Below are 24500 nucleotides of genomic sequence, written 5' to 3'. Positions count from 1 at the left end.
TCGGCCTCCGTCCAGAGGGGCCCCGCTGCCTTTTGCCAGGCTGGCTGCCAGGCTGGGAGCCCTGGCTCCCCTTGAGTGGGTGCCCTGGGGGCACTTGGCGGGGGGCTGGCAGGCAGCCATCGCAGCTGGGGGGTGGCTTGGGGCTGCAGGGAGGTGTGCAGGCAGGCCGCGTGTCAGTGCTGCCACCTGCACGCGCTCTCAGCTTCCTGCACAGCAATGCAGGGGGCGGGGAGCTTTAAGGGGCCACTGCATGTGGCAACCATCAAGCTCAGGGGCTGGAGAGAGCGTCTCTCAACCCCTCAGATGATGGCCGCCATGGAGTACCCCGCTATTTCGATGTTGCGGGACACGGATTGGCTACACGTGCCCTACTTCGATGTTCAACGTCGAAGTAGGGTGCTATTCCCATCTCCTGATGGGGATAGCGACTTCGACGTCTCACCACCTTACGTCGATTTCAACTTCAAAATGGCGCTCGCCACGTGTAGACGTGGTGGGCGCTATTTCGAAGTTGGCGCGGCTACTTCGAAGTAGCCGGCACGTGTAGACGTGGCTAGAGAGACAGAGACTGCAAGAGATGTGTGGCAGTGTGAATGTGTGCATGTGAGACCATGACTGGAGGTCTGATGAAGTGGGTCATACTTATGAAATTCATTACCTAATAAATAAAATTGTGAGGCTGTTGTCTAAACTACAGAGTTTTATTGACAAAACTGGGACTTGTTGAAAAAAATTCATGGAGTGTCCATACTACAAACGCAGTCTGTTGAGAAACTGTTGACAGGATATAGCAGTTTCCTCAAGAGATTTAAATGGCTCCCATATTAGGCATTGTGCCGCTGTTGACAGATTCTTCAACAAAAACATAGTGTAGATGTTTCGCGGGGGGGAGGCCCTCTGTCAACAGAGGGAGCTTCCAGTTCACTGGGCAGCCTTGTTTGCAGAGCTTCTGGTTGGCTGTTCTGTTGGCAGAGGGCTGGGCAGTCTGGCCGCTCTCTGTCAACACAGGACATTGATGGGGGAGCCCGTTAGGTGTGGATGCGTTGTGTCAACAGAGGTTCTGATGAGATATATGTCTCAACAGTAACTTCTGTCGACAAAACTGTAGTGTAGACCCAGCCTTAGTCTTTAAGCTGCTGCAGGACTGCTTGTTTTTTCATGACTGGAGGTTTTTGGCATAGAGACAGAATGTGATACAGACTCTGTGTGTGTGTGTGTGAGAGAGAGAGAGAGACCTAGCTAGAAAGAGAGACAGTCTGCCTGCTGACTGCTGCTGGGTAAGTTTCTGAGAGATGCCTTGCGCTATCTCTTTAAGACAGGGAACGCTCTCCTGCTCTGTTGTCTCCTCTCCCCTTCTTTCCAAAGATTCGATACAGGGGTGCAGGGCGAGGAGTGAGCGGACTGCCTCTTGAAGACAGACATGCATCTCAGGCGCCAGTCACACTTCAGTCTGGTGCAGCACCACTGTAAGTGACAGTCTCCCCAACACCTGTTCTGCAGAGATGGGGTCCTTGGGCTGGGGGACACCCTAATATCAGCACTCTCATTCCTTCCCCCCACCCACCTCCCATGCTCTGCTCAGCTAACAAGAGGGTCCTGGGAGCTGCTCAGCTGCAGGGCAGAGCAAGGTCGGGAAGGGACAGCTGAACACGTGCTGCTGGCTGTAAGTGCACGTTTTGCTAATCAGCTTGGCGAGCTGGATAAAAAAGTTGGATGGGCTGGATACAGCCTGTGGGCCATATTTTGCCCACCCTGGAGTAAATAGTTGCCAACACTGTTACAGCGAGTCAGTGCACATATTGTGGTTGCTTATATCATGCAAAGTGGCCTTCAATAGGTGTCTTACAAAGCCCATCATGACTACTCTGGTACATAGCACCTCGTCTGCTGCCCTATAGCCAGGTAAGAGGACTGCACACCTCTCCTTTTACCTTGGGAATTTTTGAAAGTCCATGTTCTGTTTGCTGGATGTGGACAGCTGGATGTGGATGTGGACACATTTGTTGGATGTGGATGCGGACAGCTCATGTCACATCTTCCCAGCTGACCTTGTCAGTTTTTCAAAGCAAATGTGGATTCTCTAGCTCTTCTTACCATCTTTACATCAAGACAAGATGCCTTCCTGGAAGATACATTTTAGCTAAACACAAACTATGCTTTAGTCAAATAGAAGATCTTGAGCTCAATGCAGGGTTAAGTGGGTGAAAACTAATGACCTGTGTCATACAGAATGTAAGGCTACAGATCTAAAATCCCTTCTGACTTTAAACTCTTTGCACCTCTTGATCTGCATATAACCTCTACCTAGTGCAATGCAGAAGTTATGGCATCACCACAAAGACTCTCCCTCCCATGTAGAATGTTCTTTACATTCCTGTGGCACAGGAGTATTTCCAAAGAGCAATTGCTTTACCTTTGGATTACACTGGAGTTACAGAATGGTGTGTATCATCCAAAGAATTTCCTGGGAGGGAAAATACCTTCACTCCATCATAAGCACTTTTTCTACTTTCAGCACAAATTAATGGGAATTTCTCCATTTGCAACATCATAAGGGTGTTTCCAAGTTGAAGGTCAACAACTGAAGAAGGGAGAGAGCATCATAGAATTTAGGGAGAAAGTACGAGGAGTAAAATCTGGAGAAAGCGAGAGTATCCCATGGACAAAGGCCTCAGTCCTACAGCTGCCTCCAGTCAGACAGACCCATGCACAGCTCCAGTGAAACAATGGGGCTGTGTTTGGCTATAAGGGCAAGTGAAAGACTCAGAGGAGAACTTGAATCCAGGCTTGAATACTTGGCCCCCAACCTGATTTTTCAAGATGGAAGCTGTTGTGTGGAGATTAGGATTGGTACTGCACATCCCCACTGCAGAAATGGGTACTAAGGATTTACGGCCAGAGTCCAATATCAGTCATACCAGTGTAAACCAGGGTAATTCTACTCATGGAAGTGGGTGAATTTACCCTGAATTTTTGTAACTGGCTCATGGTCTCTGTAAAGCAGTATTCAGCTGAAAGACATTGCACCATAATAAAAAGGGAGATAAACATGATTTTCTTTCAGCAAGTCCTTCCCACAGTTTTACGCCAGCCCTAGTTAGCATAGCCATGCCTTGATTTATTTGTTTATTTTTCTGTCTTTAAAACACTGAGCTGTTACAGGATCAGTCTGTTTGTGTCCCAGGAGGTGATTAAATGGTTTAAGATTTAAATTCCTCTGCATTACTCAGTCTTTTTGTGAAAGAAAAGCAAAACAGCAAGGCAGAGTCAGACTTCAGAAGAGACAGACAGACAAGACTCATCCTGCTGTGGGCTTACCCCTTCGCCCCAGAGGACGTACCAGTCTTCCCTAGGAGTTGATGGACATGTGAACGTTTCTCCCAACATGAAGGTAAGACAATCCGTTAGCAAATTTCTACCAGTGAAAGGAATAAAGATGAAATATTAATTTAAAAAGGAAGCTGCTTGGCTGAGAAATGTGATGGGATAAAACTGGATTAAAGCAGACCAAAAAAAGAAAATGTGGTGTGGATTAATGAGTGTTTCCCCCCTTCTTGGTCAGGTGTTTGCGTTCTTCCTTCTGGTGAAAATTACATGTTTCTTTCCAGTGTTCTCCGGGTGAGTCTTTATTTGGAATTGTGTGCGCTACAGAATGACTATGAGTTACTCAATATTTGTACATATAAGTGCTTCCATAGACATGGCTGGTCCATAACAATGGGAGAGGGTCAAAGGAACCTCTCAGCAGGTGCCCTTGTGAAAGTGGAGCCTCTGTCCCTAGCTGTCAGTACCACCAGCCACTCCAGGGTCAGGGGACGTGTGGCTGTGCTGGTGGGGCACTGCTTCCCTCCCTTGTGAACACACTGGAAGAGCTGGCAAGCTCATGTGGTGCCCACTCTTCCAATTACAATGTGCACGCCCTGGGAATTCTGGCTGAGCCTGAGAATTCCACAGGGAACTCCTGCTGCAATCGGGCCTCTCCGCCTCCCCCCCAGGACACAGGGCTGTGCTGCGATGCAAAGTCTGGCTCTCAGTGTATAGTTCTGATTGATCAGCGCTCACATTCACGATTGAGCATGCACCTCCTCAGGGACCATTTCTCCCATCTGTCTCCTGGGTTGACAGGACTGGGAGTGAGTATGATTTTTCTATGGCATGAGGAGGGAATCCCATCAGTTTTATTTGCAGCCCAATCAGGCCCCATATTTTTAATCAGCATACATTTAGCTGTGTCTGAAAACTTGCGTCTGATGCTTATGAATGGAGATGTTGCAATTCCTGATAATTGCTTTCTCTTTTTTTTAATAATGCAAAAAATAATATTGAGGCAGTGCTTCTTCTCCAGTCCATTGCCAGTGGAATCCTTATGGCCCTTGGTCTGAATGTGATGGCTGCTCTAAGACTCAGGTATAAGGCTATGACTGCTTCCATCCCCCTCTCGTTTTGCCTCTCTGAACTTGCATTTTTGTAATAATTATGGCAGCATTATATCTGTCAGAGGACCAAGAGCCTGTGGCACATGAGTTGTGTCTGCAAGGGTGCAGTATTCTAGGAAAGCAAGCTCAGGAGCTGATCATGCAGAAGGAAAGGACAGTGATGTTAGGAAGGAGGACAAAAATCAAAAGGGTAACTGACTCAGAAGTTTTCATTTTGGTGATAGTAACAAAAAATGTCCTCGTGGAAATTCCTGTAAACTTGGTTATAATTCTTCAGTTGATTTCTATTGTGTGTCAGTTTTTAATTGGCTCACCCAATTGCCCCATTCCATTCCAAACAGGAATCAACAGAAACAAACTGAAAGTTTTCTATATTGGCATATTCTCTCAGGTGAGAGGTATTTTTGTTTTTTTAGATTTCTTTGTTGTTTCCTTTAATGTCATGAATTAGGGTAGGTGGATGGATGGGTTCAGATTTAAAGAAGGGTCAATGTGCACCTTTTCTCAAGGGCTTAGATGAACTTGGCTTTTTTGTTTAAGATGCAAAAACAAAAACAAAAAACAAACAAAAAAAAAACAAAAAACAACCAACCAATCAAAACATAAAAAAAAAAAACCCAAACCTAAACAAACAACAAAATATTTTTAACTTTATTTTATGTCATATTACTTTGTACTACTTCTTTCCTGGTTTGATTGATGGCTGTTTAATTTTAGGTATGGCAGGTCAGTTATAGGGATTACTGACACCATTAAAAATACGTATAAAATGAAAAAAAGGTATTTTCAGCTTGTTCATACTAGTTCCAGGTAGCGCCTAGGTTGTAGAACTGAGGAATTGGGTTTATTAGTCTACGGGTGCATCTACATTAGGAACTAACTTTGAAGTTAACTTTAAAGTTAGGAGCTACTTAGAAGTAGCCGGCAGAGAGTCTACACACCTTTTCCCTTACTTTGAAGTTAACTTTGAAGTAGGGAGCCCAACTTCAAAGTCCTCACTACATTCCAGGAATGGAGTAGTGCTCTACTTTGAAGTTAAACTTCGAAGTAAAGTGTGTGTAGAAGCTTAAATTTGAAGTCTGTTCCTTTGAAGTTGTACTTCAAAGTAAGCTACTTTGAAGTTATTTTTGTAGTGTAGACACGGCCTACTAGAGCTAAAAATAGTGGAGTCACTTCTGTTAAACCATTTTTTAAAATATCATTTTTCTGACAAAATATTATTTTGTAGTAACCTGAGGAGTATGTAATTAAATGCTTCAAATAATTATAGCAAAGGATTTAGTGTGCTGTCATGAAAGCAGTATAATATTTCTGCCTTGGACTTACACATTCTAAAGGTTTCTACTTATTTACATTCAGATTCGTAGAAGGACAATAGCAGTTTATGGCCAATATGGGGGAAACCCATGTGTTGGGATTGCTTTTGAAACACGACAATGTGTTCCTACCAGAGGCTGCCCAACAGAGGAGGGCTGTGGTGATAGATTCAGATGCTTTTCAGGTACTTTATTTTGCTTTCTTTGTTATAACTTTCTGATACTTGATGTTATAGGGATGATTATGTGATGTTGCTTCTGGTTTATCAGACAACCACAATATCTTGGGTTAAATAAAATAAAATGATGAATTTTCTGTGTTATAATGGCATGGTTCACAATCACTGCTTACTGGCTTATCAGGACACTGAATTAAATAGGGGTTGTATGGAAATGAAGAGTCCAGTTCCTCTCTCTCTCACACTAGAGCAAACAGGAATATCTAAACTGCCTTTAGGGGAGTTATAATACTATAAAACTGTTCTAAACTGGAGAAGAATCAGGCCCAATGTATGATCATGCAGTTAAAGGCTGCCTGTATTTTTAAAAACGTGCAGGTGTTGCTTTTTAGAGACAGCTCTGTCTACACTAGAGAGATTTGTCAACAAAGCCAATGTTTTGTCGACAGAACTGGAGTAGCATCCACAGTAAAGATGCTCTCTGTTGAAAGGAAATCGACAGAAAGCAGCACTTTAGTTGACAGCCTTCTGCCTCTCCCGCATGAGGCAGAAAACCTTTCTCGACAGGAGGTTCCGTCAAAAGGGATAAAGTGTGGACTCTCTAAGGGGGGACCTTCTGTCAACAGCTAAGTCCTCCCTGGTGCTGGCCAGCTGGCCCTGGGAGATGCCCTGTTCACAGCACTCACACCTTTATGCTCCCTGCCGCCTGCCAGTCTTAAAGCCACAGGGAGCCCCAGAAACCCTACGGCAGGAAGTTGAGAGCATGCAAATAGCAGAGTTATGGATGATGGAGCAAGTCTGGGCAAAGGTTAAGGAGCTGAGGCAGGGTACATGCCTCCTGCTCCTACTTCCATGAGCTCCACAACCTCCTGAGTGGCAAGTTCTCCCCACTCTGACAGCTGCTGTTGTTATGGCTGAGGAGGCTTTCCCCCAGCTGCCGGAGCCACAGGAGTAGAAGTAGCCTGAGACCGAGTCCGAGTCCGAGTCAGAGCCGGAGCTTGAGATGGAGTCTGAGGCAAGTGAGAGCACACTGGTGATCGCCCTGGACTTGGGCCCCTCCAGCCAGGCCACGTCCAAGGCATCTCCAGAACATTTCGAGCATGGGCAGGGAAGATGGGTGGGGGGGGGTCCCTTTAAGGATGCACCTGTCTGGGGCTCCTGGAATGGCTTGCTGGCTATGCAACCCTGTCTGATGGGGTTATGGGCCCATTCTGTTGAGAAAGCAGCCAGACAGTCTGGCTGCTCTCTGTTGAAAGAGCAGATTGACAGAGTGATCCGCTTTGCTGCATGGAAGTGATCTGTTGACAGACATTTTGTCAGAAGATCTCTTCCGACACAAGAGTTCTGTTGACAGGTCCCTGTAATGTAGACATAGTGCTAGTGTTCACTATGAAAGAGAGTGGCCAAAACCAGAATTTGAAATTGGAGCTTCCAGTGATACAGGGGTCACAGATACAAGCCTCTGAGTCCAAGATTTTTCTTGCGCTTATATACGTTTTATGAACAATGAAAAATGAGATGTGTGATTAAACTGGCCACTTAACATGCTTTGATTTTAGCGGCTGTGTATCCAAATGGGCAAACAGACACTTTCCCCTTTCCCTTAGATGTTTTGTTTTGGTCTTAGGTCAATGCATTAGTAAATCTCTAGTGTGCAATGGAGACCAGGATTGTGAGCAAGATGGTGCTGATGAGGATCGGTGTGAAGAGAGCAGACCAGCTTGTGACATCGATAAAATGCCTCCAAATGCCGAGCTTACAGGAGCTGGGTAAGCTGCTCCGCACACCACTTCATGTGTTAGATTAACACTGGCACTATTTTAAGCTGCATTTTTTACTGTGGACCAGCCACCCCAGATGCCTGCCTGAGCCACTCTCCTCCCCCAAAGCCAGGCACCTCCAGCCCCTCATCTAACTCCATCGTTCTCCTTCCCCCCAACCCATATTCACTCACCTCTGCAGGAGGCAGCTAGCTCCACGTGTGCCTTCCCTAGCTGCCTGCTTCTTATAGTGGCTGCACCAGGTCACCCACGTGAAATGGCAGAGGCTGAGAGCTGGAAACAAGGGCCAACTTTTTCTTCGGGTGTGGGGAATGACTGGGGGAGAAGGGGCTGGGTTGCCTCATGACCCCCCCTGGAATTTATTCACACACACCCCAGTTTGGGAAACAATGAGCTAAGAGAAGGCAGTAATGCACATGCATGGTATAGAGCACATTACAATCTCTCACTGTACTGTATCTGTGTTGATGGATTAACAGATGACTGAAGGAAATTGTCTCCTCGGATACACATATATAACTTCCAGTGGCTGCAAAGGGAGTTGAAAAGAGAGACATGATTGCAGAATTTGACCCTATGTGCTGAAACTTTATATTAGAAGAGCCTAATCCTTCCAACTTGCACTTTGAGTACTCAGTGACAGCAGTGTAGTGTCTATAAAATGCACCCAAGTCAAAATGGTAGCACTTTTACAATGATTTTGTACAAGCATGATGAATCATAGAACATTAGAACTGGAAGGGACCTCAAGAGGTCATTGAATCCAGCCCGCTGCCCTCAGAGTGACCAATTGCCATCTAGACCATCCCCAATGGATACCTATCCAACCTGCTCTTAAATGTCTCCAGAGATAGAGATTCCACAACCTCCCTAGGCAATTGAGTCCAGTGTTTAACCACCCTGACAGTTAGGACTTTTTTCCTAATATCTAACCTAAACCTCCCTTGCTGCAGTTTAAGCCCATTGCTCCTTGTCCTATCCTCAGAAGCCAAAGAGAATAATTTTTCTCCCTCCTCCTTGTGACCCTCTTTTAGGTACTTGATGACTAAACAAGCCGCATGGCAGTGGAGAATCAGGGCTAAGGTTTCAACATACATATACTTTTTGGACAGGATTCACTGCTGCAATCTGCTGATGTGCACTCCACTAATCCAAAGTAACTGGAACCCTGTTTTAACTGGGTTTGTAGTTGTCTTGCATCAGAGAAGCATCTTGAAGTAACCCAAATATAGTTACAAATCTGGCCTTCTGGTTTTGGACAATGATTTGCAACATTTGCACTTGTGCAATTAGACATCTTTTTGTTTGAAATAAAATGTTGCAAATGAGTTGTCTATATCTAAGATAGGTTACTGACAGGTTTCTCAAGGTAAAGCAACAGCAGTTGAATTTTTCTTAAGGAATACTGCCACGCACAAGCATTGTGGAGCTATACTCCTTAATGATCTCAGATGCATAGGTACAAGTAAGAGGAAAATAAAATGATTATCTTAAGCTTGTTTTGCATAGTTATATCACCTTGAGCATGATCTGAGCTCAGATGTAATAAACAGTTTTGGTAATGCATTGGGCATTGCTCCTGCGTTACGCAGACTTAGCTAAACATAAGCAGGCACCATAGATACAAAGGCATCCAAGTTAACAGGTGCAAGACACACACATTGCTGCAACAATCATGAATGGCATTTTATATTTCATACTCTAGTATGGATGCGTGGCACTCTTATGCCTACCAAGAAATCTATAATCTAATGTCATATTGTCACATTAACATGCCATGTGGCCCCAGATGCAATGTGCTAAAAATTCCATTGTGCACATTGGCTTACTCCCCTTTCAGATATCAGTACTTCAGTGCTCGCTATGGAACTTTTCATGCACAACAGCAAGGTCGAAATGAGATGGGTAGAGTGCTATAGATTGCATCCCTGGCTTGCTGTGTGGTAACTTGCTGACTTCATAGTCCCTAAGTCAATTTTTCTTTATTAAATGCGGATAGTGCACCATTCGTGTACAACAGCTTTATGTAGTTTTAATATCTTGTCAACCCTGCTTAAGCTACATTTTGTATTTTCTCTTTTGCAGCTTTGATGCCATTACTGGTGAGACAAGAGGAAAAGTGATTCATACGACTAGTTTTGGTGGACAGTGCAGGAAGGTGTATAGTGGTGATAAGAGAGAATACTACAGGCTGAGTGAAAGCCTTCTTGCCTATACATTCCAAGTACGTTTTTCTTTACCATTGTTTCAGTTTCAGTCTTGTTTAGATGTGGGAGAATAATGCAAAACATGAAAGGTTTCATGGAGGTGACAAACTTCTTGGGAAGAGTGCCTTGCTGCAAACTTGCACTCAGCCAGCGCTGCCTGGTTTGCTGGTTCAGCTAGCTGGTGGCTTCTTCACCTGGCCAGCCTCCAGGAGGAAGTCAACATGCAGCATCTTGGACAAGATTAAATTCAGACAGAGGAGCAGTCACCACTGTTGACCTGAACAGAGTTGGGTAACTGTCCATGAACAGCTCATGTATTTAAGCAACAGGGTTGCCAATGGCAAATAAGCAGCTTTGGAAACTATGTGCCAGATCCTCAGCTGGGGAAATATGGCTTAGCTCCATCAAAGTTCATGGAGTTATGCCAAGTTATACCAGGTGAGAATCTAACTCATGCATCCACTTAGAGTTAAGTTTCTCTCTTCTGGGAAAATTATATATATGTTTAGCAATTTTAATAAACATTAAGAGGAGGATTTATCACTCGAAGAACGGAACAGAATCCTGAAGTGATTGCTTAGACTGAGGGTCTTCATTCTATGCATGACTTAGTTCAATAGAAGTGTTGCATGCCCATGGAACATGTTCAACCCACTGGGTGCTTCAGAGGGAGGATTAAAGGTAAGTATAAGCAGTGCTTTTGGGTGAGGGTGAGGGGGAGCTGACTGAGTACCGGCTCCTATTTTTTTTAAAGAAATAAAACAAAAAACAGTGAGTATAAGCATAAATGTTCTCCAGATGCGGTCCAAAATGTAGTAAAGGTAAAGGTAGTCTTCATCTCTTAGGTCAGATGCTTACTGACGCGAGGGTAGGGGGTCTATCCTGACTTGGTTTCCTCTGAGCACGCACAGCTAATGCACCAGTTCACTCTTTAGAAGTATAGCATGCATATGCTTCTTAGGATAGTTGCATAGAAATACTATGTCCCTCTCAGAGAGATGCTTCTTTCACTGTCATATCATTAATGGGCTTGATCCGGCTCCCATTGACATCAGTGAGAACAGGGTTAGTCAAATTATGTTTATACCAAGATGTTTGCTTTAGCATGTATTCAGGATAAAAAACAAGCAGTCCTGTAGCACCTTAAAGATTAGATTAAAGATTAAAGAGTAACAAATGTATTTATTAGGTAATGAGCTTTTGTGGGTAAGACCCACTTTTTCAGATTGTACTGGATAATAAGAATCCAGTGTTTATGTAGTGCATGGCCGGGGGTGGGGGTGGGGGAAGGAACGGCATTCAACCCAAAGAACTCTTCAAAGTCTCTCTGTGTCAGCGAGAGAAAGTGTTCCTCACTACAAAGGACTACGTTTTCCCTCTTCTAGGTGAAAATTCAGAATGACTTTAGCTATGAGTTTTACAACAGTAGCTGGTCTTATATGAAAGACACAGAATATCGTTCACAATCAAGCAGAGGCCATCACTATTCCAAACACACACACAAGGACAGCAGCCAAAAGGTATGGATAAACTGTCTTTGTAGCTTAGAATTCTTCATGAATGATTCAAGTCTTACTCCTTTCAATTATGTTTTATAATTTGAGCATCTTCGTGACTTTTTTTTTTTTGTCTTATCCTGGTACTTTTGGTGCAAATTAGGCAAAATAAATATAATTCTATAATGGGCAATAAAAAGAGGTCACTTGTCTGGGTTATGTTAGTTTATTTTTTGCCACTCTAATTGCTTTTTATCTATTAATTTGATTTGTTGGCTGCTTTTGCTATAGGGAAATAAAACTCCAGGCTTCTTTTCATAGCTGAATAATATTTTCCATGCTGATAATTTTCTTCTAAACAGTTTGCTTAAGTATTGTTTTCACTCTGCCTTTTTTATTACATTCTTCGGCTTTTAGAGGCAATTTTTTTAGACAAATTCTACAACGAAAGGTTAAACTTTGTTTTTCCTACCACAAGAAAAATTGTTTTTCAGAACTGAACTTCTGTTGTCAATTTTACCTACTCCTTTATAATGAAAGAAAACCATAGTACCTGTAACTGAGTTAAATAAAGCAAATATTAATTCAATAACTTGAGTGCTACCTGTTTACAAGGTCATATTAGTATCGGGCTAAATGAACTCAGATTTTCATAGAATCCTAGGGCTGGAAGGGACCTCAGTAGGTCATCAAGTCCAGCCCCCTGCCTAAAAGCAGAATCAACCCCAACTAAATCATCCGAGCCAGGACTTTGTCAAGACAAAACTTGAAAACCTCTAGGCATGGAGATTCCAGCACCTCTCTAGGTAACACATTTCAGTGCTTCACCACACTCCTGGTGAAATAGTTTTTCCTAATAACCAGCCTACACCTCCCACTCTAACTCTGTAACTGATGCCATCCATCAGAACATCCTCTTTCCATCCTCTTTAGAGACTGTATCAAAAGCTTTGCTAAAGTCCAGGTATATCACATCCGTTGACTTCCCCATGTCCACAGAGCTACTTACCTCATCATAAAAGGTAAACAGATTGGTCAGGCATGACTTGCCCTTGGACTGGGAGGGATTAGGAGTGGTGGAGAAGACACAAAAGCCATTTTGGAGGGGAAGAAGGGGTCATGTTTGGAGGAGTGGGAAGAAGAGATTGTGCCCACTGAAATGCTTCCCCGACAGATTTTGGAAGAAAACCCAAGATTCTGGAGTCTCCCCATTCCACCGCTGTCAGCAAATATCTGGCAAACTGTCTCTCTCAGGCTGTTTTGGCTGACTGAAGGGTATTATTGTGTGTTGAGCGCTTAATATGATTGCTACCAAGTTTCCATCCTTGCTCTCCAGTTGGGCTTGTCAATTAGACTCTGCCAGGCAGTTTTTATAGTTGAGGTATTGAGAACCACTGAACCACACTGTAAACCCTCTATATAATGGAAACCACTTCAAGTACAAGGCGCAACAACACTCCCAGCACTCATGATTCTAGCATATATGCAGGCACATACATTTGCTGGTTTTTCCTTTTCAAGTTTTAGGAGGTAAAGCATGAGGAAAGAAAGCTGCAGTTATTAACAAGAAAAAGAAAACGATTTTGTCTACCTCCCACCGTAGTCATATCACATCCACTTAGCCAGTCCTAATGGAATGCAACACAGGCAATCCCACTCCAGGAGAAAGAATAGCACCTCAAAGGGAAAACAAAAGCAAAAGAAAATATCCAGTCTCTTAAAGAAACAGACCACCTTATCACAAGAGCCATGCCTAAATCATAAGTACTCAGGACAAGAGTGAATCAGAATGCAGGGGTAACATAATGAACACTTGTGAAAATTATTGTTCAGTAGCAAGTACAGGATCCCAATGAGCTGACTGGCAGAAGCCATTCCATTTTCAAATAGCTGTATGACTGATTTATTTTCATCCTTTTAGAGCAACCACTTGATGGTGGTTGAGAATGACGTGGAAGTTGCTCAATTCATTAACAATCGCCCAGAATTTCTAACTCTTGCGGAGCCATTCTGGAAAGAGCTTGTCAACCTTCCAGCTGTCTATGACTATAGTGCATACCGAAGATTAATTGAACATTTTGGTACTCATTTCCTGCACTCTGGATCTCTGGGAGGATATTACAAAGTTCTCTTTTATATGGATACTGGAAAAATGAAAACAGAAGGTAGAGTACTGGAGAATGTGACAATGAACAAGGAAATTCCTTCCTATATCCTCCCCGTTAATAAATAAAACAAAGAGACTGCTTTCTTACCAGACACCCCTTATTGATTAAAAGCTACAGATGGACTCACATTGCTGTCTTTAGATCCTGATCTCGGTTTTGAACACTCATATTCAGGAAGATTTGGATTTGGGTTACAGACTATTATTAATTTGGCTCTCTGCATTATAAATTTAAAGGGCCATTTGCAAAATTTGGGTCCCAATCCTGCTATGGATTCTGAACAGCCCCAAAGTTCGGAGGTGTTTGGATCTGAGATTTGCGTGAAGTCCATTTCTAGCAGAGGCAGAACAAAATAAAAATAAAACAAAGGGCACTATTTCACATATGATGGCACTTGCTGCAGCTACTGCAGGAGGGCAGAGGTAGGGATGAGAAAAGGGATACATCAGAGAAAAGGAAATAAAGTATCAGGCAAATACATCATCCAGCTCCCCACCAGCATCCTTAGGTATTGCCCTTGGATAGCTACTGATTACAGGTACTCCTTAGCATGGGATCTGCTTTTTAGTTGTGCCCTCTTTCAAGAAAGTGTTGTAGTTTTTCTCCTCCTAAAGTGGGACCTCAAGTCATTGGGAACCTCACATAAGAATCCAAATGCAGAAATTAATTTTCAGCCTACAGTAAAGGTGACTAGATCTATTTCTTTTCAGATTTGCGTATTACAGACATGTACCAATGTACAACATCAGGCTGGAATTTTCTCATCATAAGAAGGAAAAAGACCACCTGCAAAAAGCTATATGAGGTGCTGCAATCATCTTCAGGTGAGTGATTCCATGCCATTTCTTGCACTGTCAGAATGTCAGAATTGGCTTCGTGGGGGAGACTGATAAAACAAAAGGGCTTTTTGGATATAATAACCCACTGACTGTAAGAATGGAATTATAGGGAACGTAGATGTATAAACAGGTTTCAGATCTGAGGAACTGAGTTTTCATTGTAAATGTTGCATCTCTGGTGACATATTCAAGATTTCATCTACAAGTGGATTGACATTTGAGGAACTTGGAAAAAGGATCACAGCTGTCAAAATATTGTGGAAGTTAGTGGAATGAGTAGGAAAAACAAAGGCAAACTTGTGCCTCTCAACGCTTTCCCTAGCAAAGCCTGACAGGTTCTCAACATTTCTCAGCAGAGGGCAATAGGGTAATAGCCCACATAGATGATGGATTTGTCAACACAATGCAATTTCCTTCTTTGACAAAGTTACTGTCTTATTGAATAGGGGAGAAGTGGTAGATGTGCTATATCCTGATTTTAGTAAGGCTATTCATGTAGTCCTTCTGCATGATCACATATGGTCTAGATTAGTCTATGGTCCTATAAGGTTAGTGTAAAACTGCTCGAAAGATCAATGATTCAGGACAAACTGAGGGGACATTTACTGAGTTGTGGTTGTCCTGGGTCCTGCACTAGTCAATATTTTCACTAGTGTCTTATAACAGAGTGGAAGGTATGCTTATAAAGTTTGTGAGTGACACCAAACTTAGATGGTTCACAAGCACTTTGAAGAAAAGGATGAGAATTCAAGATAACCTTTACAAGTTGGAGAGTTGGTCTAAAGTCAACAAGACGAAATTCAATAAAGCCAAATGCAAACTACTATTTCGAAGAAGGAAAAATCAAATGCTTAGTTATAAATGGGGAATAATTGATCAGAGGGTTCTAGTAGATGATAAGTGGAAAATGAGCCGATAACGTAATGCAGTTGTAAAAAAAAGCTAATATAATTCTGGGGTACATTAACAGAAGCTTTGTATGTAAGACGTGCGTATTTAGGGCCAGAGGGAAGATGATTTACCCACTCTACTACTTGCACTAATGAGTCCTCAGCTGGAGAACTGTATTCAGTTCTGGGTGCAGCACTTTAGGTGAGATGTGGACAAATTGGAGAAAGTCCAGAGGAGAGCAATGGAAACAATATAGGTTTAGAAAATCTGACCCTGAGGATAGGGTAAAAATAACTGGGCTTATTTAGTCTTGAGAAAAGCAGACTGAGGAGTCAGGGAAACTGATGAAAGTCTTCCACTCTGTTAAGGGCTGTTACAAAGAGAACTGAAATCAGGAAAAGAAGTAATTGTCTTGATCTTCAGCAAGAGAGGTTTCAGTTAGATATTATGAAAATATTTCTAACTAAAAGGGCAGGTAAGCTTTAGAATGGGTTCCCAAGGCAGCATGTGGATTACATTCTCAGATGCCTTTCTCTCATGCATTGTGCAGGGCACCTAACTCTGGCTTTGTGAACTGCAGCGTTGTTCCTGTGATTGCCTAAAAGTTAGGCAGTGCAGTCTTCCACGTTGCAATGGCTCATGCATCCAGGTCTCGACGTCTACTTTATTTCTATCTATCCTGTCTCACCACCTCTCCTCTCCAGTTCCTCACCCTACCCATCTTGTTCACGCTTGTCTGCTTTCTATTTGTTGTGTTTTTCACTGTGTATGTGCCCCTTTCTGCACCAGGAGGCCTCCTGCTGCTCAGGATGAGGGGAAGCTATTGCTGGTTTAGGAAGCAATAGACCCATACTTGCAAAACTGAGCTGTATGTTATGAGAACAGACATGCAAAGCTTGGGCTGGTGCACTACTTTCTGAGCTTCTCCAGTGGCCATTTGCATTAACAGCCACTGCAGGAGCAGGGGATAAAGGTGCATTTCTCAAAGATATGCACCTTCTTTACACACAGCAGCATTTCTGCTATGAGGATTTGGAATGATTCCAGAACCACTCTGTTCTCTCTCAATATACTTCTGCCCTAGTCAGGTTCTCTCCTGGTTGGGATACATTATTTTAGGATTTGGTCTGTTATTACCATTCTAAGATACATCTTATGTAGTACTTAAATTCTTGCCGATGCGCCCTTTAATTGATCACACAGTTATAAATGCGACAGTATGAGATTTCTATTGCCGCATGAAAGCGTACCAATGCTGTTCTTTCGTATTTCTCACCCCGAATGTATAGGAAGCAGTCACAATCAGATCAGAGGTGATCCCTATGTAGAGGGAGGAGACCCAGGAGCAGTTGCTGGCCTGGCTTATCTAGATTTGAATAATCCTGCTGGAAACAGTGCAAGATACACTTTCTGGGCTCAGTCAGTGAGAAACTTTCCCAGAGTAATTAAGCGAAAGGTAAGACTTGGTATTATTTTCCTAAAACATGTGGGTGTCTCTGAAGTAAGAAAATTATTAAGCTGTAGGGGTTAAATCAGCACCATTTGTAAACCGCAATATCGATTGAACTCCTCTAGTCTGGTACCCTCGGGACCTGACCTGTGCAGAACGAAAGAATTTGCCAAATCAGGGAGGGCATTACTGGCTAGAAGCGTTACAAATACTTCCACTGCATACTGGGCTCTTTGTGCATATTTAGGGGTAAATTATGGCTGAATAACAGCACAGAATACAAGCAAAATTTATGGGACCGCAATAAACTTGCCCATACTCATGGTAAGTGGTCATCTGGCTAACTAAAATCATGATGGATTACAGATGTTGCCAGACTGGAGAGTGCCAGACTAAAGAGGTTCAACCTGTAGTTTTGCATCCAGATTCTATTATAAAATGAAATTAAAAATATGCTTACCTGCCAAGCAGACCGTTGGACAAAATGGAAGGTAATGAATGGCAGTTTTACAAAATCAAAATCAAGGCTCGGATCCTGCTCTGAATTTTGGACAGATAGGCCCCTACCCCCAGGCCGAGTCCTAATAATTTCACTACTGCTCTACATGAGCACAGGGTACCTCTGCTTAGATCTCAGGGCCCACATATTGGAGCGAAGTTTAAAATGAAAAGGATGAACTCTATCAATGAGTTTGGGATTTAATGTGATCTTGGGAAGTGTAGTATTTTGTGAAAGGGCTACAGAAGAAAAAAGTGTTAGTTTTAAAAAATCTTCCTAATCATCATACCAATGTAACTTTTTTTGCCAGGTAAAGCCAACAGCAGCCAGGGCCAGGTTCAGCATCTAGGGGCTCCCGTCCATGCATCCAACACAGAATTGGCTTGAGCCCCCACCCAGTAACCTGGGAATTTCACATACCACTTTTGGGAGCCTCTGGTCACTCACCATCTGCCTCCTCACTGCTCTCTCCTGTAACCCTGCTGGCCATTCATCTCACCTCTCCGCCACTTCTCTGCAGGCTGCTTATTATGCCTCTCTGCTGCCACCCCGCTGGCATACTGTAGTGCTGCCACTGCTATGCTAACTGTTCATTACATCTCTCCACTGCCACTGCCTGCTGGCTCTGTCATCGTCTGCTTCTATCTACTTCTTGGCTGTGATGTCTGCCCATCAGTTTCAAGTGATTTCAGCTTTTAGGGCTTTCAACTCTTTTCACAAGCAGAGTACAAGAAACACAATTCCAACACAAATTAACATAAAAGCCACCTAATAAAGCTTGTTTAGCTCTGTGTTTTGACCAGTAGGAGGAAAAACAGCTCAAAACACTCAAGACAGAAAAACCTATTTTGTCTCCTGGTCACAACAACCTCCCATCCCCTTTTTTGTTTCACAGAGTGCTGCAAGTCGAGCCCTTGCATTTGCAAGACTCTTCTGCTAACCGTGAGCCCTTTAATTTGGAACAATTCATCACAGTCCTGCTTTTCTATATTCCCACAGACTTATAAGAATTGCTAACCATATTTTAGCTATCCCTACATTTAATACAAACATAGCTGGTGCTGGGCCACAAATTAAATTGATTATGGTGAGCAAAATACCTCTTCAGCTGCTCAATAGCTAACAAATTCAGCAAAGCAGGAGCAAACTGTATTTACATAGACATACCAAAGATTTCTCCCCCATTCCAACTAACTGTAATGGAAGCATTCCTTCCGAATCTGCTGCAACAATGAAACTGGTCTTACAATTGTTTAAAATATACAACTTCATAGACAAGGAAACTCAGATAGATACTTTGATTACTGCATAGTTTTTGAACATGGCATGTAATTATTTAGCTCCAATCCACACAGCTGTGGCTGAATTGTGTTTAAATACAAAGCTGCTAGTGACTTTAACAAGTGTTGCACAGATTTGGCTTTGACTGTGTGGACAATTCTGCAAAGAGGGAAATCTCTTTTATTGTCTTTGGAAGGATCAGGTTAGGCCTCATCCACCAAGTGCATGAGCTACATGAGATTGAACTGCTACATGCTTAAAATACGTGGCTTTTAAATTTAAGCTGTATCTGTTTATGCATTTAGTTAACACCATTGTATGAGCTGGTAAAAGAAGTAACCTGTGCCTCCGTTAAAAAGCATTACCTGAAACTAGCCATTGAAGAGTATCTGAGTGAAAATGATCCCTGCAAATGTCGACCTTGTCAAAATGGTGGTGAACCTGCCATAGTAGAAAGTCAGTGCCTGTGTTTCTGCAAACCTTATACGTTTGGAGCCGCTTGTGAGCAAGGAACTCTTGTACAAGACCAACCAGGTAAACATTTGTTTGTTTTGAGATTTCATATGCTTCAACTAGGGGCGAGGAACCATTTTGAGTCAGGGGTCACTGACCCACAGAAAATTCAGTCAAGAACCATATAAAAGTGAGAAGCCAAAAAAAACAAACAAAAAAAAAAAGCAAAAACACCACCATCCTCACTGATGTTGCCCCTAACTGAGACACCTCATCCCTCCTCATGCTGCAGCACCAACAGCAGCAAGGTGGAGAAGGTGGGACTGAGGTTCAGGGTTTCCCCGAGATCAGATTAACTTTTCTTGGGGCCCAGGTTGGAACCAAAAATGTGGGGTTTCAGGGTCTTCCATGCATCTCTCCTGAAAGTCAGTCGTCTCATTTAAGTGCCTAACTGTAGGCATCTAGCTTGAAAGTGATGGCCATGATGGTTTGCTTGAGGATAAACTCAAACTCGGGATTAGAACTCATGGCTCAAAATATAGCGCTCAGTCTACTAGATCGATCTGCTTTTCTTCAAATTCACCAGCAGCGTAGGCTTCTACATATTACTTGTGTCCTGTGAAGCATGCAATGCCGCTAATGAGAAAAGGGAACAACTGTTCTAGGGGGAATTCTATGAGGGAATTAGATCTGTGAGAGGAGTGTGTATGCAGGAAGGGTGTAAGAGCACAGAAATCAGTAATAGCTTGCCAGGGCTTATTTTAACTAATCTAAATTTGAATAAAAATTTGTATTCAAAGTGTACCGATGATTAATATTGTGCCAATTTTCCCAGGACAAACGGAGTTTCACGATTATTGTTTTTGCTATGTAGGCAAATCAAAGAGATCAAGAACCATTTCAATAACATTTATTAAATAAATTAACAAAAATGAAAAGCAAAGCCATTTCATATCCCATGAAATAGGAACACATTCTAAATATTAAAAAATTACATTTTTTTGTTCCTGCTATAATATAGTGTTACATTTCTTTTGAGTCATTCTTGTATAAATCAGCAGTGACTCCACAAAATTATACCAGTGTAAAAGCAATATAAGTAGCAGGTTTACGATTGTGATACCTTGGATTCAGCACCAAGTTAATGATTAGGGATCATTATTAGCTTTGATGGTTGTTTGCTGCTTTTAAAAATACCAGCAACTGGACAATAGAATTACCTATATACTACTATAATATTACTTATATATTACTATACTGTGGAGTCTACTTTAATATTACTTAGGAGTCATTAATGGAAGGTGGAGTTGCTGGTCTTCTTGGAGTCCTTGCTCAGGAGGAAGGAAATCAAGGAGTCGAACTTGTAATAATCCACCACCTAGTGGTGGTGGGTTATCCTGCATTGGAGAACAGGTTGAAAGCAGAGAGTGTGAGGATGAGGAGCTGCAACATTTTCGGTAAGTAGACCGGAAACACCTTGAGCACAAATTCAAAGTGGGAGATCTGGGGCAATTTATAATTTTGACTCAAAATGACATTTGTTGAACTGCCTCAAATTTTTGTGTTCAAGCCTAAAACAAAGTGAAATTTAGGAGCTGTGACCATGATGTGAAGTGGAATTGGAAAAAAAGGTGAAGCCTGTACATTTAATTCCACTCTAGTCTTCACATTCTTTCTTAAAAACATGTGATAAATGAGTTTAGTTTGATCATGACCTAAAGGAATGCTGACTGGCCCAGAAAAGAGAAGGTTAGTGTAAAACCTCTGGAAAAGGCAGTATAAAACCCTCTGAAACTTTGGAAAAATAATCACACTCTTAAAATTTTTACTTTACAGTTTTATTGAACCACACTGCTTTGATGTGTCCATAATCCCCACAGAATTCTGCTCACCTCCCCCGAGGTTGGAAAATGGGTTTGTTCAAGTAAGTTATAAAAAAAGTTATTTTTCTTGCTTAATCTATGCACTGTTTTGAGCTGCAGTTTTGGAGCTGCAGGTAATATAGTAATTCCTTTACGATTTTGTATTAGTCTTGATACATTTCATGATAAGATGCTATGCAAAAAAATCTCTTTAGCATGTTCCCCCTGGATTAAGTTTACAATAAGTTAGCCAAGATTTATTCTGTTTATTTGTAACCTTCCCTACCACCATTACTGCTGTATTTATGATCTACAATGCTCAGAATCTCTAACAGAGATCAAGGGCCCACTGTGCTAGCCCTGTATAAAAACACTTAGCAACAGAGTCCAGGCTTCAAAGAGTTTAAAATTTAAAATAGGGAAGATAGACAAAGGATGGGATGGGAAAGAGGCACAGAGAGGTGAAGCGAGCTGCCCAATTTTACACAGCAAGTTGGCAGTAGAACTAGGAATAGAAGCCACCTCTCCTGATTCCAATTCAAGCGCTCTTACCATTGGAACACTCTCTTTTTTTGGCCCAGTTAGGGCTCTGCCTATGCACAAGAGCCCAATTGCCTGCAGTGGCAGGACTGGGCCTAAGGGAGTGACAAGAAAATTTGTAAGCTCCGTGGACCAGCCATTTTGTCGTATCCATTCGGTGAGGGGCCTAGCACGCCATCCATTGCTGTGAGAAATAGTTAACATGTACAACAATACTGCAGGCTTTGAAGAAATGCACAAGAAACATCCTTTCCTCAAATTAACTCGGAATCAGTTAAAAAATCCAAAATCCACTGGGTCTACTACATGAATAAAGCTTGAGGGATTGGACCCTAATGTGTACTTTGCCATTTGTTTTTCCAGTCAGTGATGATCATCCTGCATGTATTATTTTATCTCCGAACACAAAGGTGAAATCCTGCAAACTGTGGAATTGCATTTGTTCCGTTAATTCTGCCAGCTTTCTTAGAAACCAAAAAAGAGTTTGATATTTTTAGTGGTCTTCCACATTCACTGTCTCACATTCAAAGCTTCCCCTGTTTATTCCCTTTTAGAATGCCGAGTCCTCATATCCTGTTGGGAAAAGTGTTGTTTACGCCTGCAGAGACGGCTACTCCCTTGTTGGTGATCCTGTTGCTAGATGTGGGGAAGGCTTAAAGTGGCACACTGGGGCTATGCAATGCAAGAGTATGTTTAAATTGATTTTTGCTGCGAAGTACCATTGAAAGTTGACTTTTGAATCCCAGTGAAACCTTTCCACACATGTATTTTTGAAAAATAGAGGAAAGGGCAGAGGAGGGATGTACCCAGAAGCAGTCTTCCAATTCTCACCTAGAATCAGACTTAAATTACCTTTTCTTTGGATATAGGAATTGCTCTAATAAAATGGACAACTGGCCCATCTGGTCTAGTTGTAAGGAAGGCAAAAATTGAACCAGAAAACTCACTATTTCACCAGCCAAAGGTATACTGCCGGAGTAAATTTCTTCCCGACCCCATGTGGTGATTAGTTTCTACCTTGAAGTCAGAGAACTGCTAACCCTTATGATTTTAATCTTAGGTAAAATAATTGCAATACTATTCAATATATAAATAGAATTGAGATGCTCCGTATGCTTCTTCTGAAGCAGCAGAGAACTGAGTGAGATATATCCTCCTAATATAGTGGATAATCCCTTCTAATTCTCCTTAGGAAATGAAAGCTCTCTATGTTCCTAGCTAATACAGCTTGGAGTGGATGGTGAATTCATTTCTAAGAAACTCACATTTGATGATCAATTTAGCCCTGAGCGTATGACTCAGAGTTACCATTATTTGTAACAGAGAGAAACTGTGCTAGTCTATATACTATCAAAACAAAAAAGCAGTCCAGTAGCACTTTAAAGACTAACAAAATAACTTATTAGGTGATGAGCTTTCATGGGACAGACCCATTTCTTCAGACCATAGCCATACTAGAACAGACTCAATATTAAGTCTCAGAGAACCAAAAATAGTAATCAAGGTTGACAAATCAGAGAAATATTATCAAGGTGAGCAAATGAGAGAGTAGAGGGGCAGAAGGTGGGGGAGAGTCAAGAATTAGATTAAGCCAAGTATGCAAAAAAAACCCTATAATGACCTAAAAATTCCCATCCTGGTTCAAACCACGTGTTAATGTATCGAATTTGAATATAAAAGAGAGTTTGGCAGCCTCTCTTTCCAATCTGTTGTGAAAATTCCTCTCAAGTAAGACACAAACCTTCAGGTCATTAACAGAATGGCCCACTCCATTAAAATGCTGGCTGACAGGTTTGTGGATCAGGAGTGTTTTTATGTCTGTTTTGTGCCCATTATTAGTCAGTATACTTCAGAAATCTGTCTGTGTATTATAATAATGCAACAACTTACTTGGGTCTGATGAGCAGCTCTGGGTTATGACAAAATTCTCCAGCAGTTGTTGTGACATCATAGTAAGTATAAAACTCAGCCAGTGGAGTATATGGGACCTACACTATCTAGAAATGTTTGTTAGCTTATGTCTCCAACATTTTCTTCTCCCCTCCCACCTGCAGCCCAGTGTGAATAGGTTCCTTTTTGTTTGTGAGTCACCTGTTAAGATGGTGCATTTAATAGACTGGTATCTTTCTAGGTAGAGAGCAGCCGGTCTAGAGCCAGATCCTATCTTTCTTCTATCTCATGCCAGCTTTAAGGTCCACTTTGTGACCTCCCATTCATGTGATTTTTGCTGCCATCCCCATAGCAGGAGGTCAATGGGAGAGACTCTCCTGTTGACTTCCCTTATTCCTCATGACTGCCAGGAGTACCACGGTGAATGGCAGCATCATGACAATTCAGTTTAGTGTGGCCCCACTAGGAGCACCAAATCAAACTCCAGAAGATCAACCGTCAGTGTGTCAATTTTCCCATAAGTGTAGATGCACCCTGAGTAAAGACATAGTTTGTACCTGTGCAGTTTATCCTGGGAAATCCCAGTGGAGACTAGATTGTAAACATTGGAGGTGGGATTGGCTTTGTCTCTGGTAGAGCCTCCAGCACACAGTTAATGTTTAACAAATAGTTTAATATTCTGTACTAACACAGTTGGGATCTTCCTGGAGAATAAAAGCTGAGTTTTCTCAAACCATGAGCAAGTGACTCAAAGACTTTAAGACAGGAGAAAAAAATGCGTGACCACTTTCTGAACAAACTACAGTGTCAACACTTGTTTTGCTCTCTTCATTCCTTAGAAACAGCTTGTGTCTTACCAGTCCTGGCAGATGGCATGAAGGGGGAGCCAAGGAAACCTTCATATGAGATTGGAGAGAAGGTGACTCTGTCCTGTCCAGACGACATGCACTTGGAAGGGGCAGCTCTCATTCTTTGTGAGCCCAGCCTCAAGTGGTCTCCTAATATGAAGGATATCCAGTGCAAGAGAACAGGTAAGCCACTGCAGTAATTTGGTTTGCGTTAGATCCTAGTAGTGATTAGAGAGGCAGTGCTTCCTAATGGAAAGAGCGCTGAGCGAAGGGGCTGGAGATCTGGGCCCAAATCCTGGCTTTGCCCCGGCCTTCTGAGTGACTTCAGATAAGTCACTTCCAAGGGTCCCTCTAAACTTTTCCA

The 24500-nt window shown here is 42.3% G+C and overlaps 1 protein-coding gene across 1 annotated transcript in view; it reads left to right on the top strand.

The window, feature by feature from the left end:
* Positions 1-3143: 3143 nt before the first annotated feature.
* C7 (complement C7) overlaps positions 3144-24500 on the top strand; it is a 32084-nt gene continuing 10727 nt past the window's right edge. Inside the window, exons 1-15 of the mRNA XM_074995619.1 lie at positions 3144-3391; positions 3563-3618; positions 4332-4407; positions 5796-5937; positions 7559-7700; positions 9798-9936; positions 11305-11439; positions 13337-13580; positions 14294-14407; positions 16603-16769; positions 18849-19077; positions 20282-20453; positions 20833-20920; positions 21953-22085; positions 24128-24319. Coding sequence (XP_074851720.1) covers positions 3386-3391; positions 3563-3618; positions 4332-4407; positions 5796-5937; positions 7559-7700; positions 9798-9936; positions 11305-11439; positions 13337-13580; positions 14294-14407; positions 16603-16769; positions 18849-19077; positions 20282-20453; positions 20833-20920; positions 21953-22085; positions 24128-24319 — 2035 coding nt within the window. The 5' untranslated portion in view covers positions 3144-3385. The remainder of the gene's footprint in view (positions 3392-3562; positions 3619-4331; positions 4408-5795; positions 5938-7558; positions 7701-9797; positions 9937-11304; positions 11440-13336; positions 13581-14293; positions 14408-16602; positions 16770-18848; positions 19078-20281; positions 20454-20832; positions 20921-21952; positions 22086-24127; positions 24320-24500) is intronic.

This window comes from Carettochelys insculpta, chromosome 5, assembly GCF_033958435.1.
Source record: "Carettochelys insculpta isolate YL-2023 chromosome 5, ASM3395843v1, whole genome shotgun sequence".
NCBI classification, from domain to species: Eukaryota; Metazoa; Chordata; order Testudines; family Carettochelyidae; genus Carettochelys; species Carettochelys insculpta.
The sequence above is the reverse complement of the archived record's forward strand: the minus strand, read 5'-3'. Positions and strand labels throughout refer to the sequence as shown.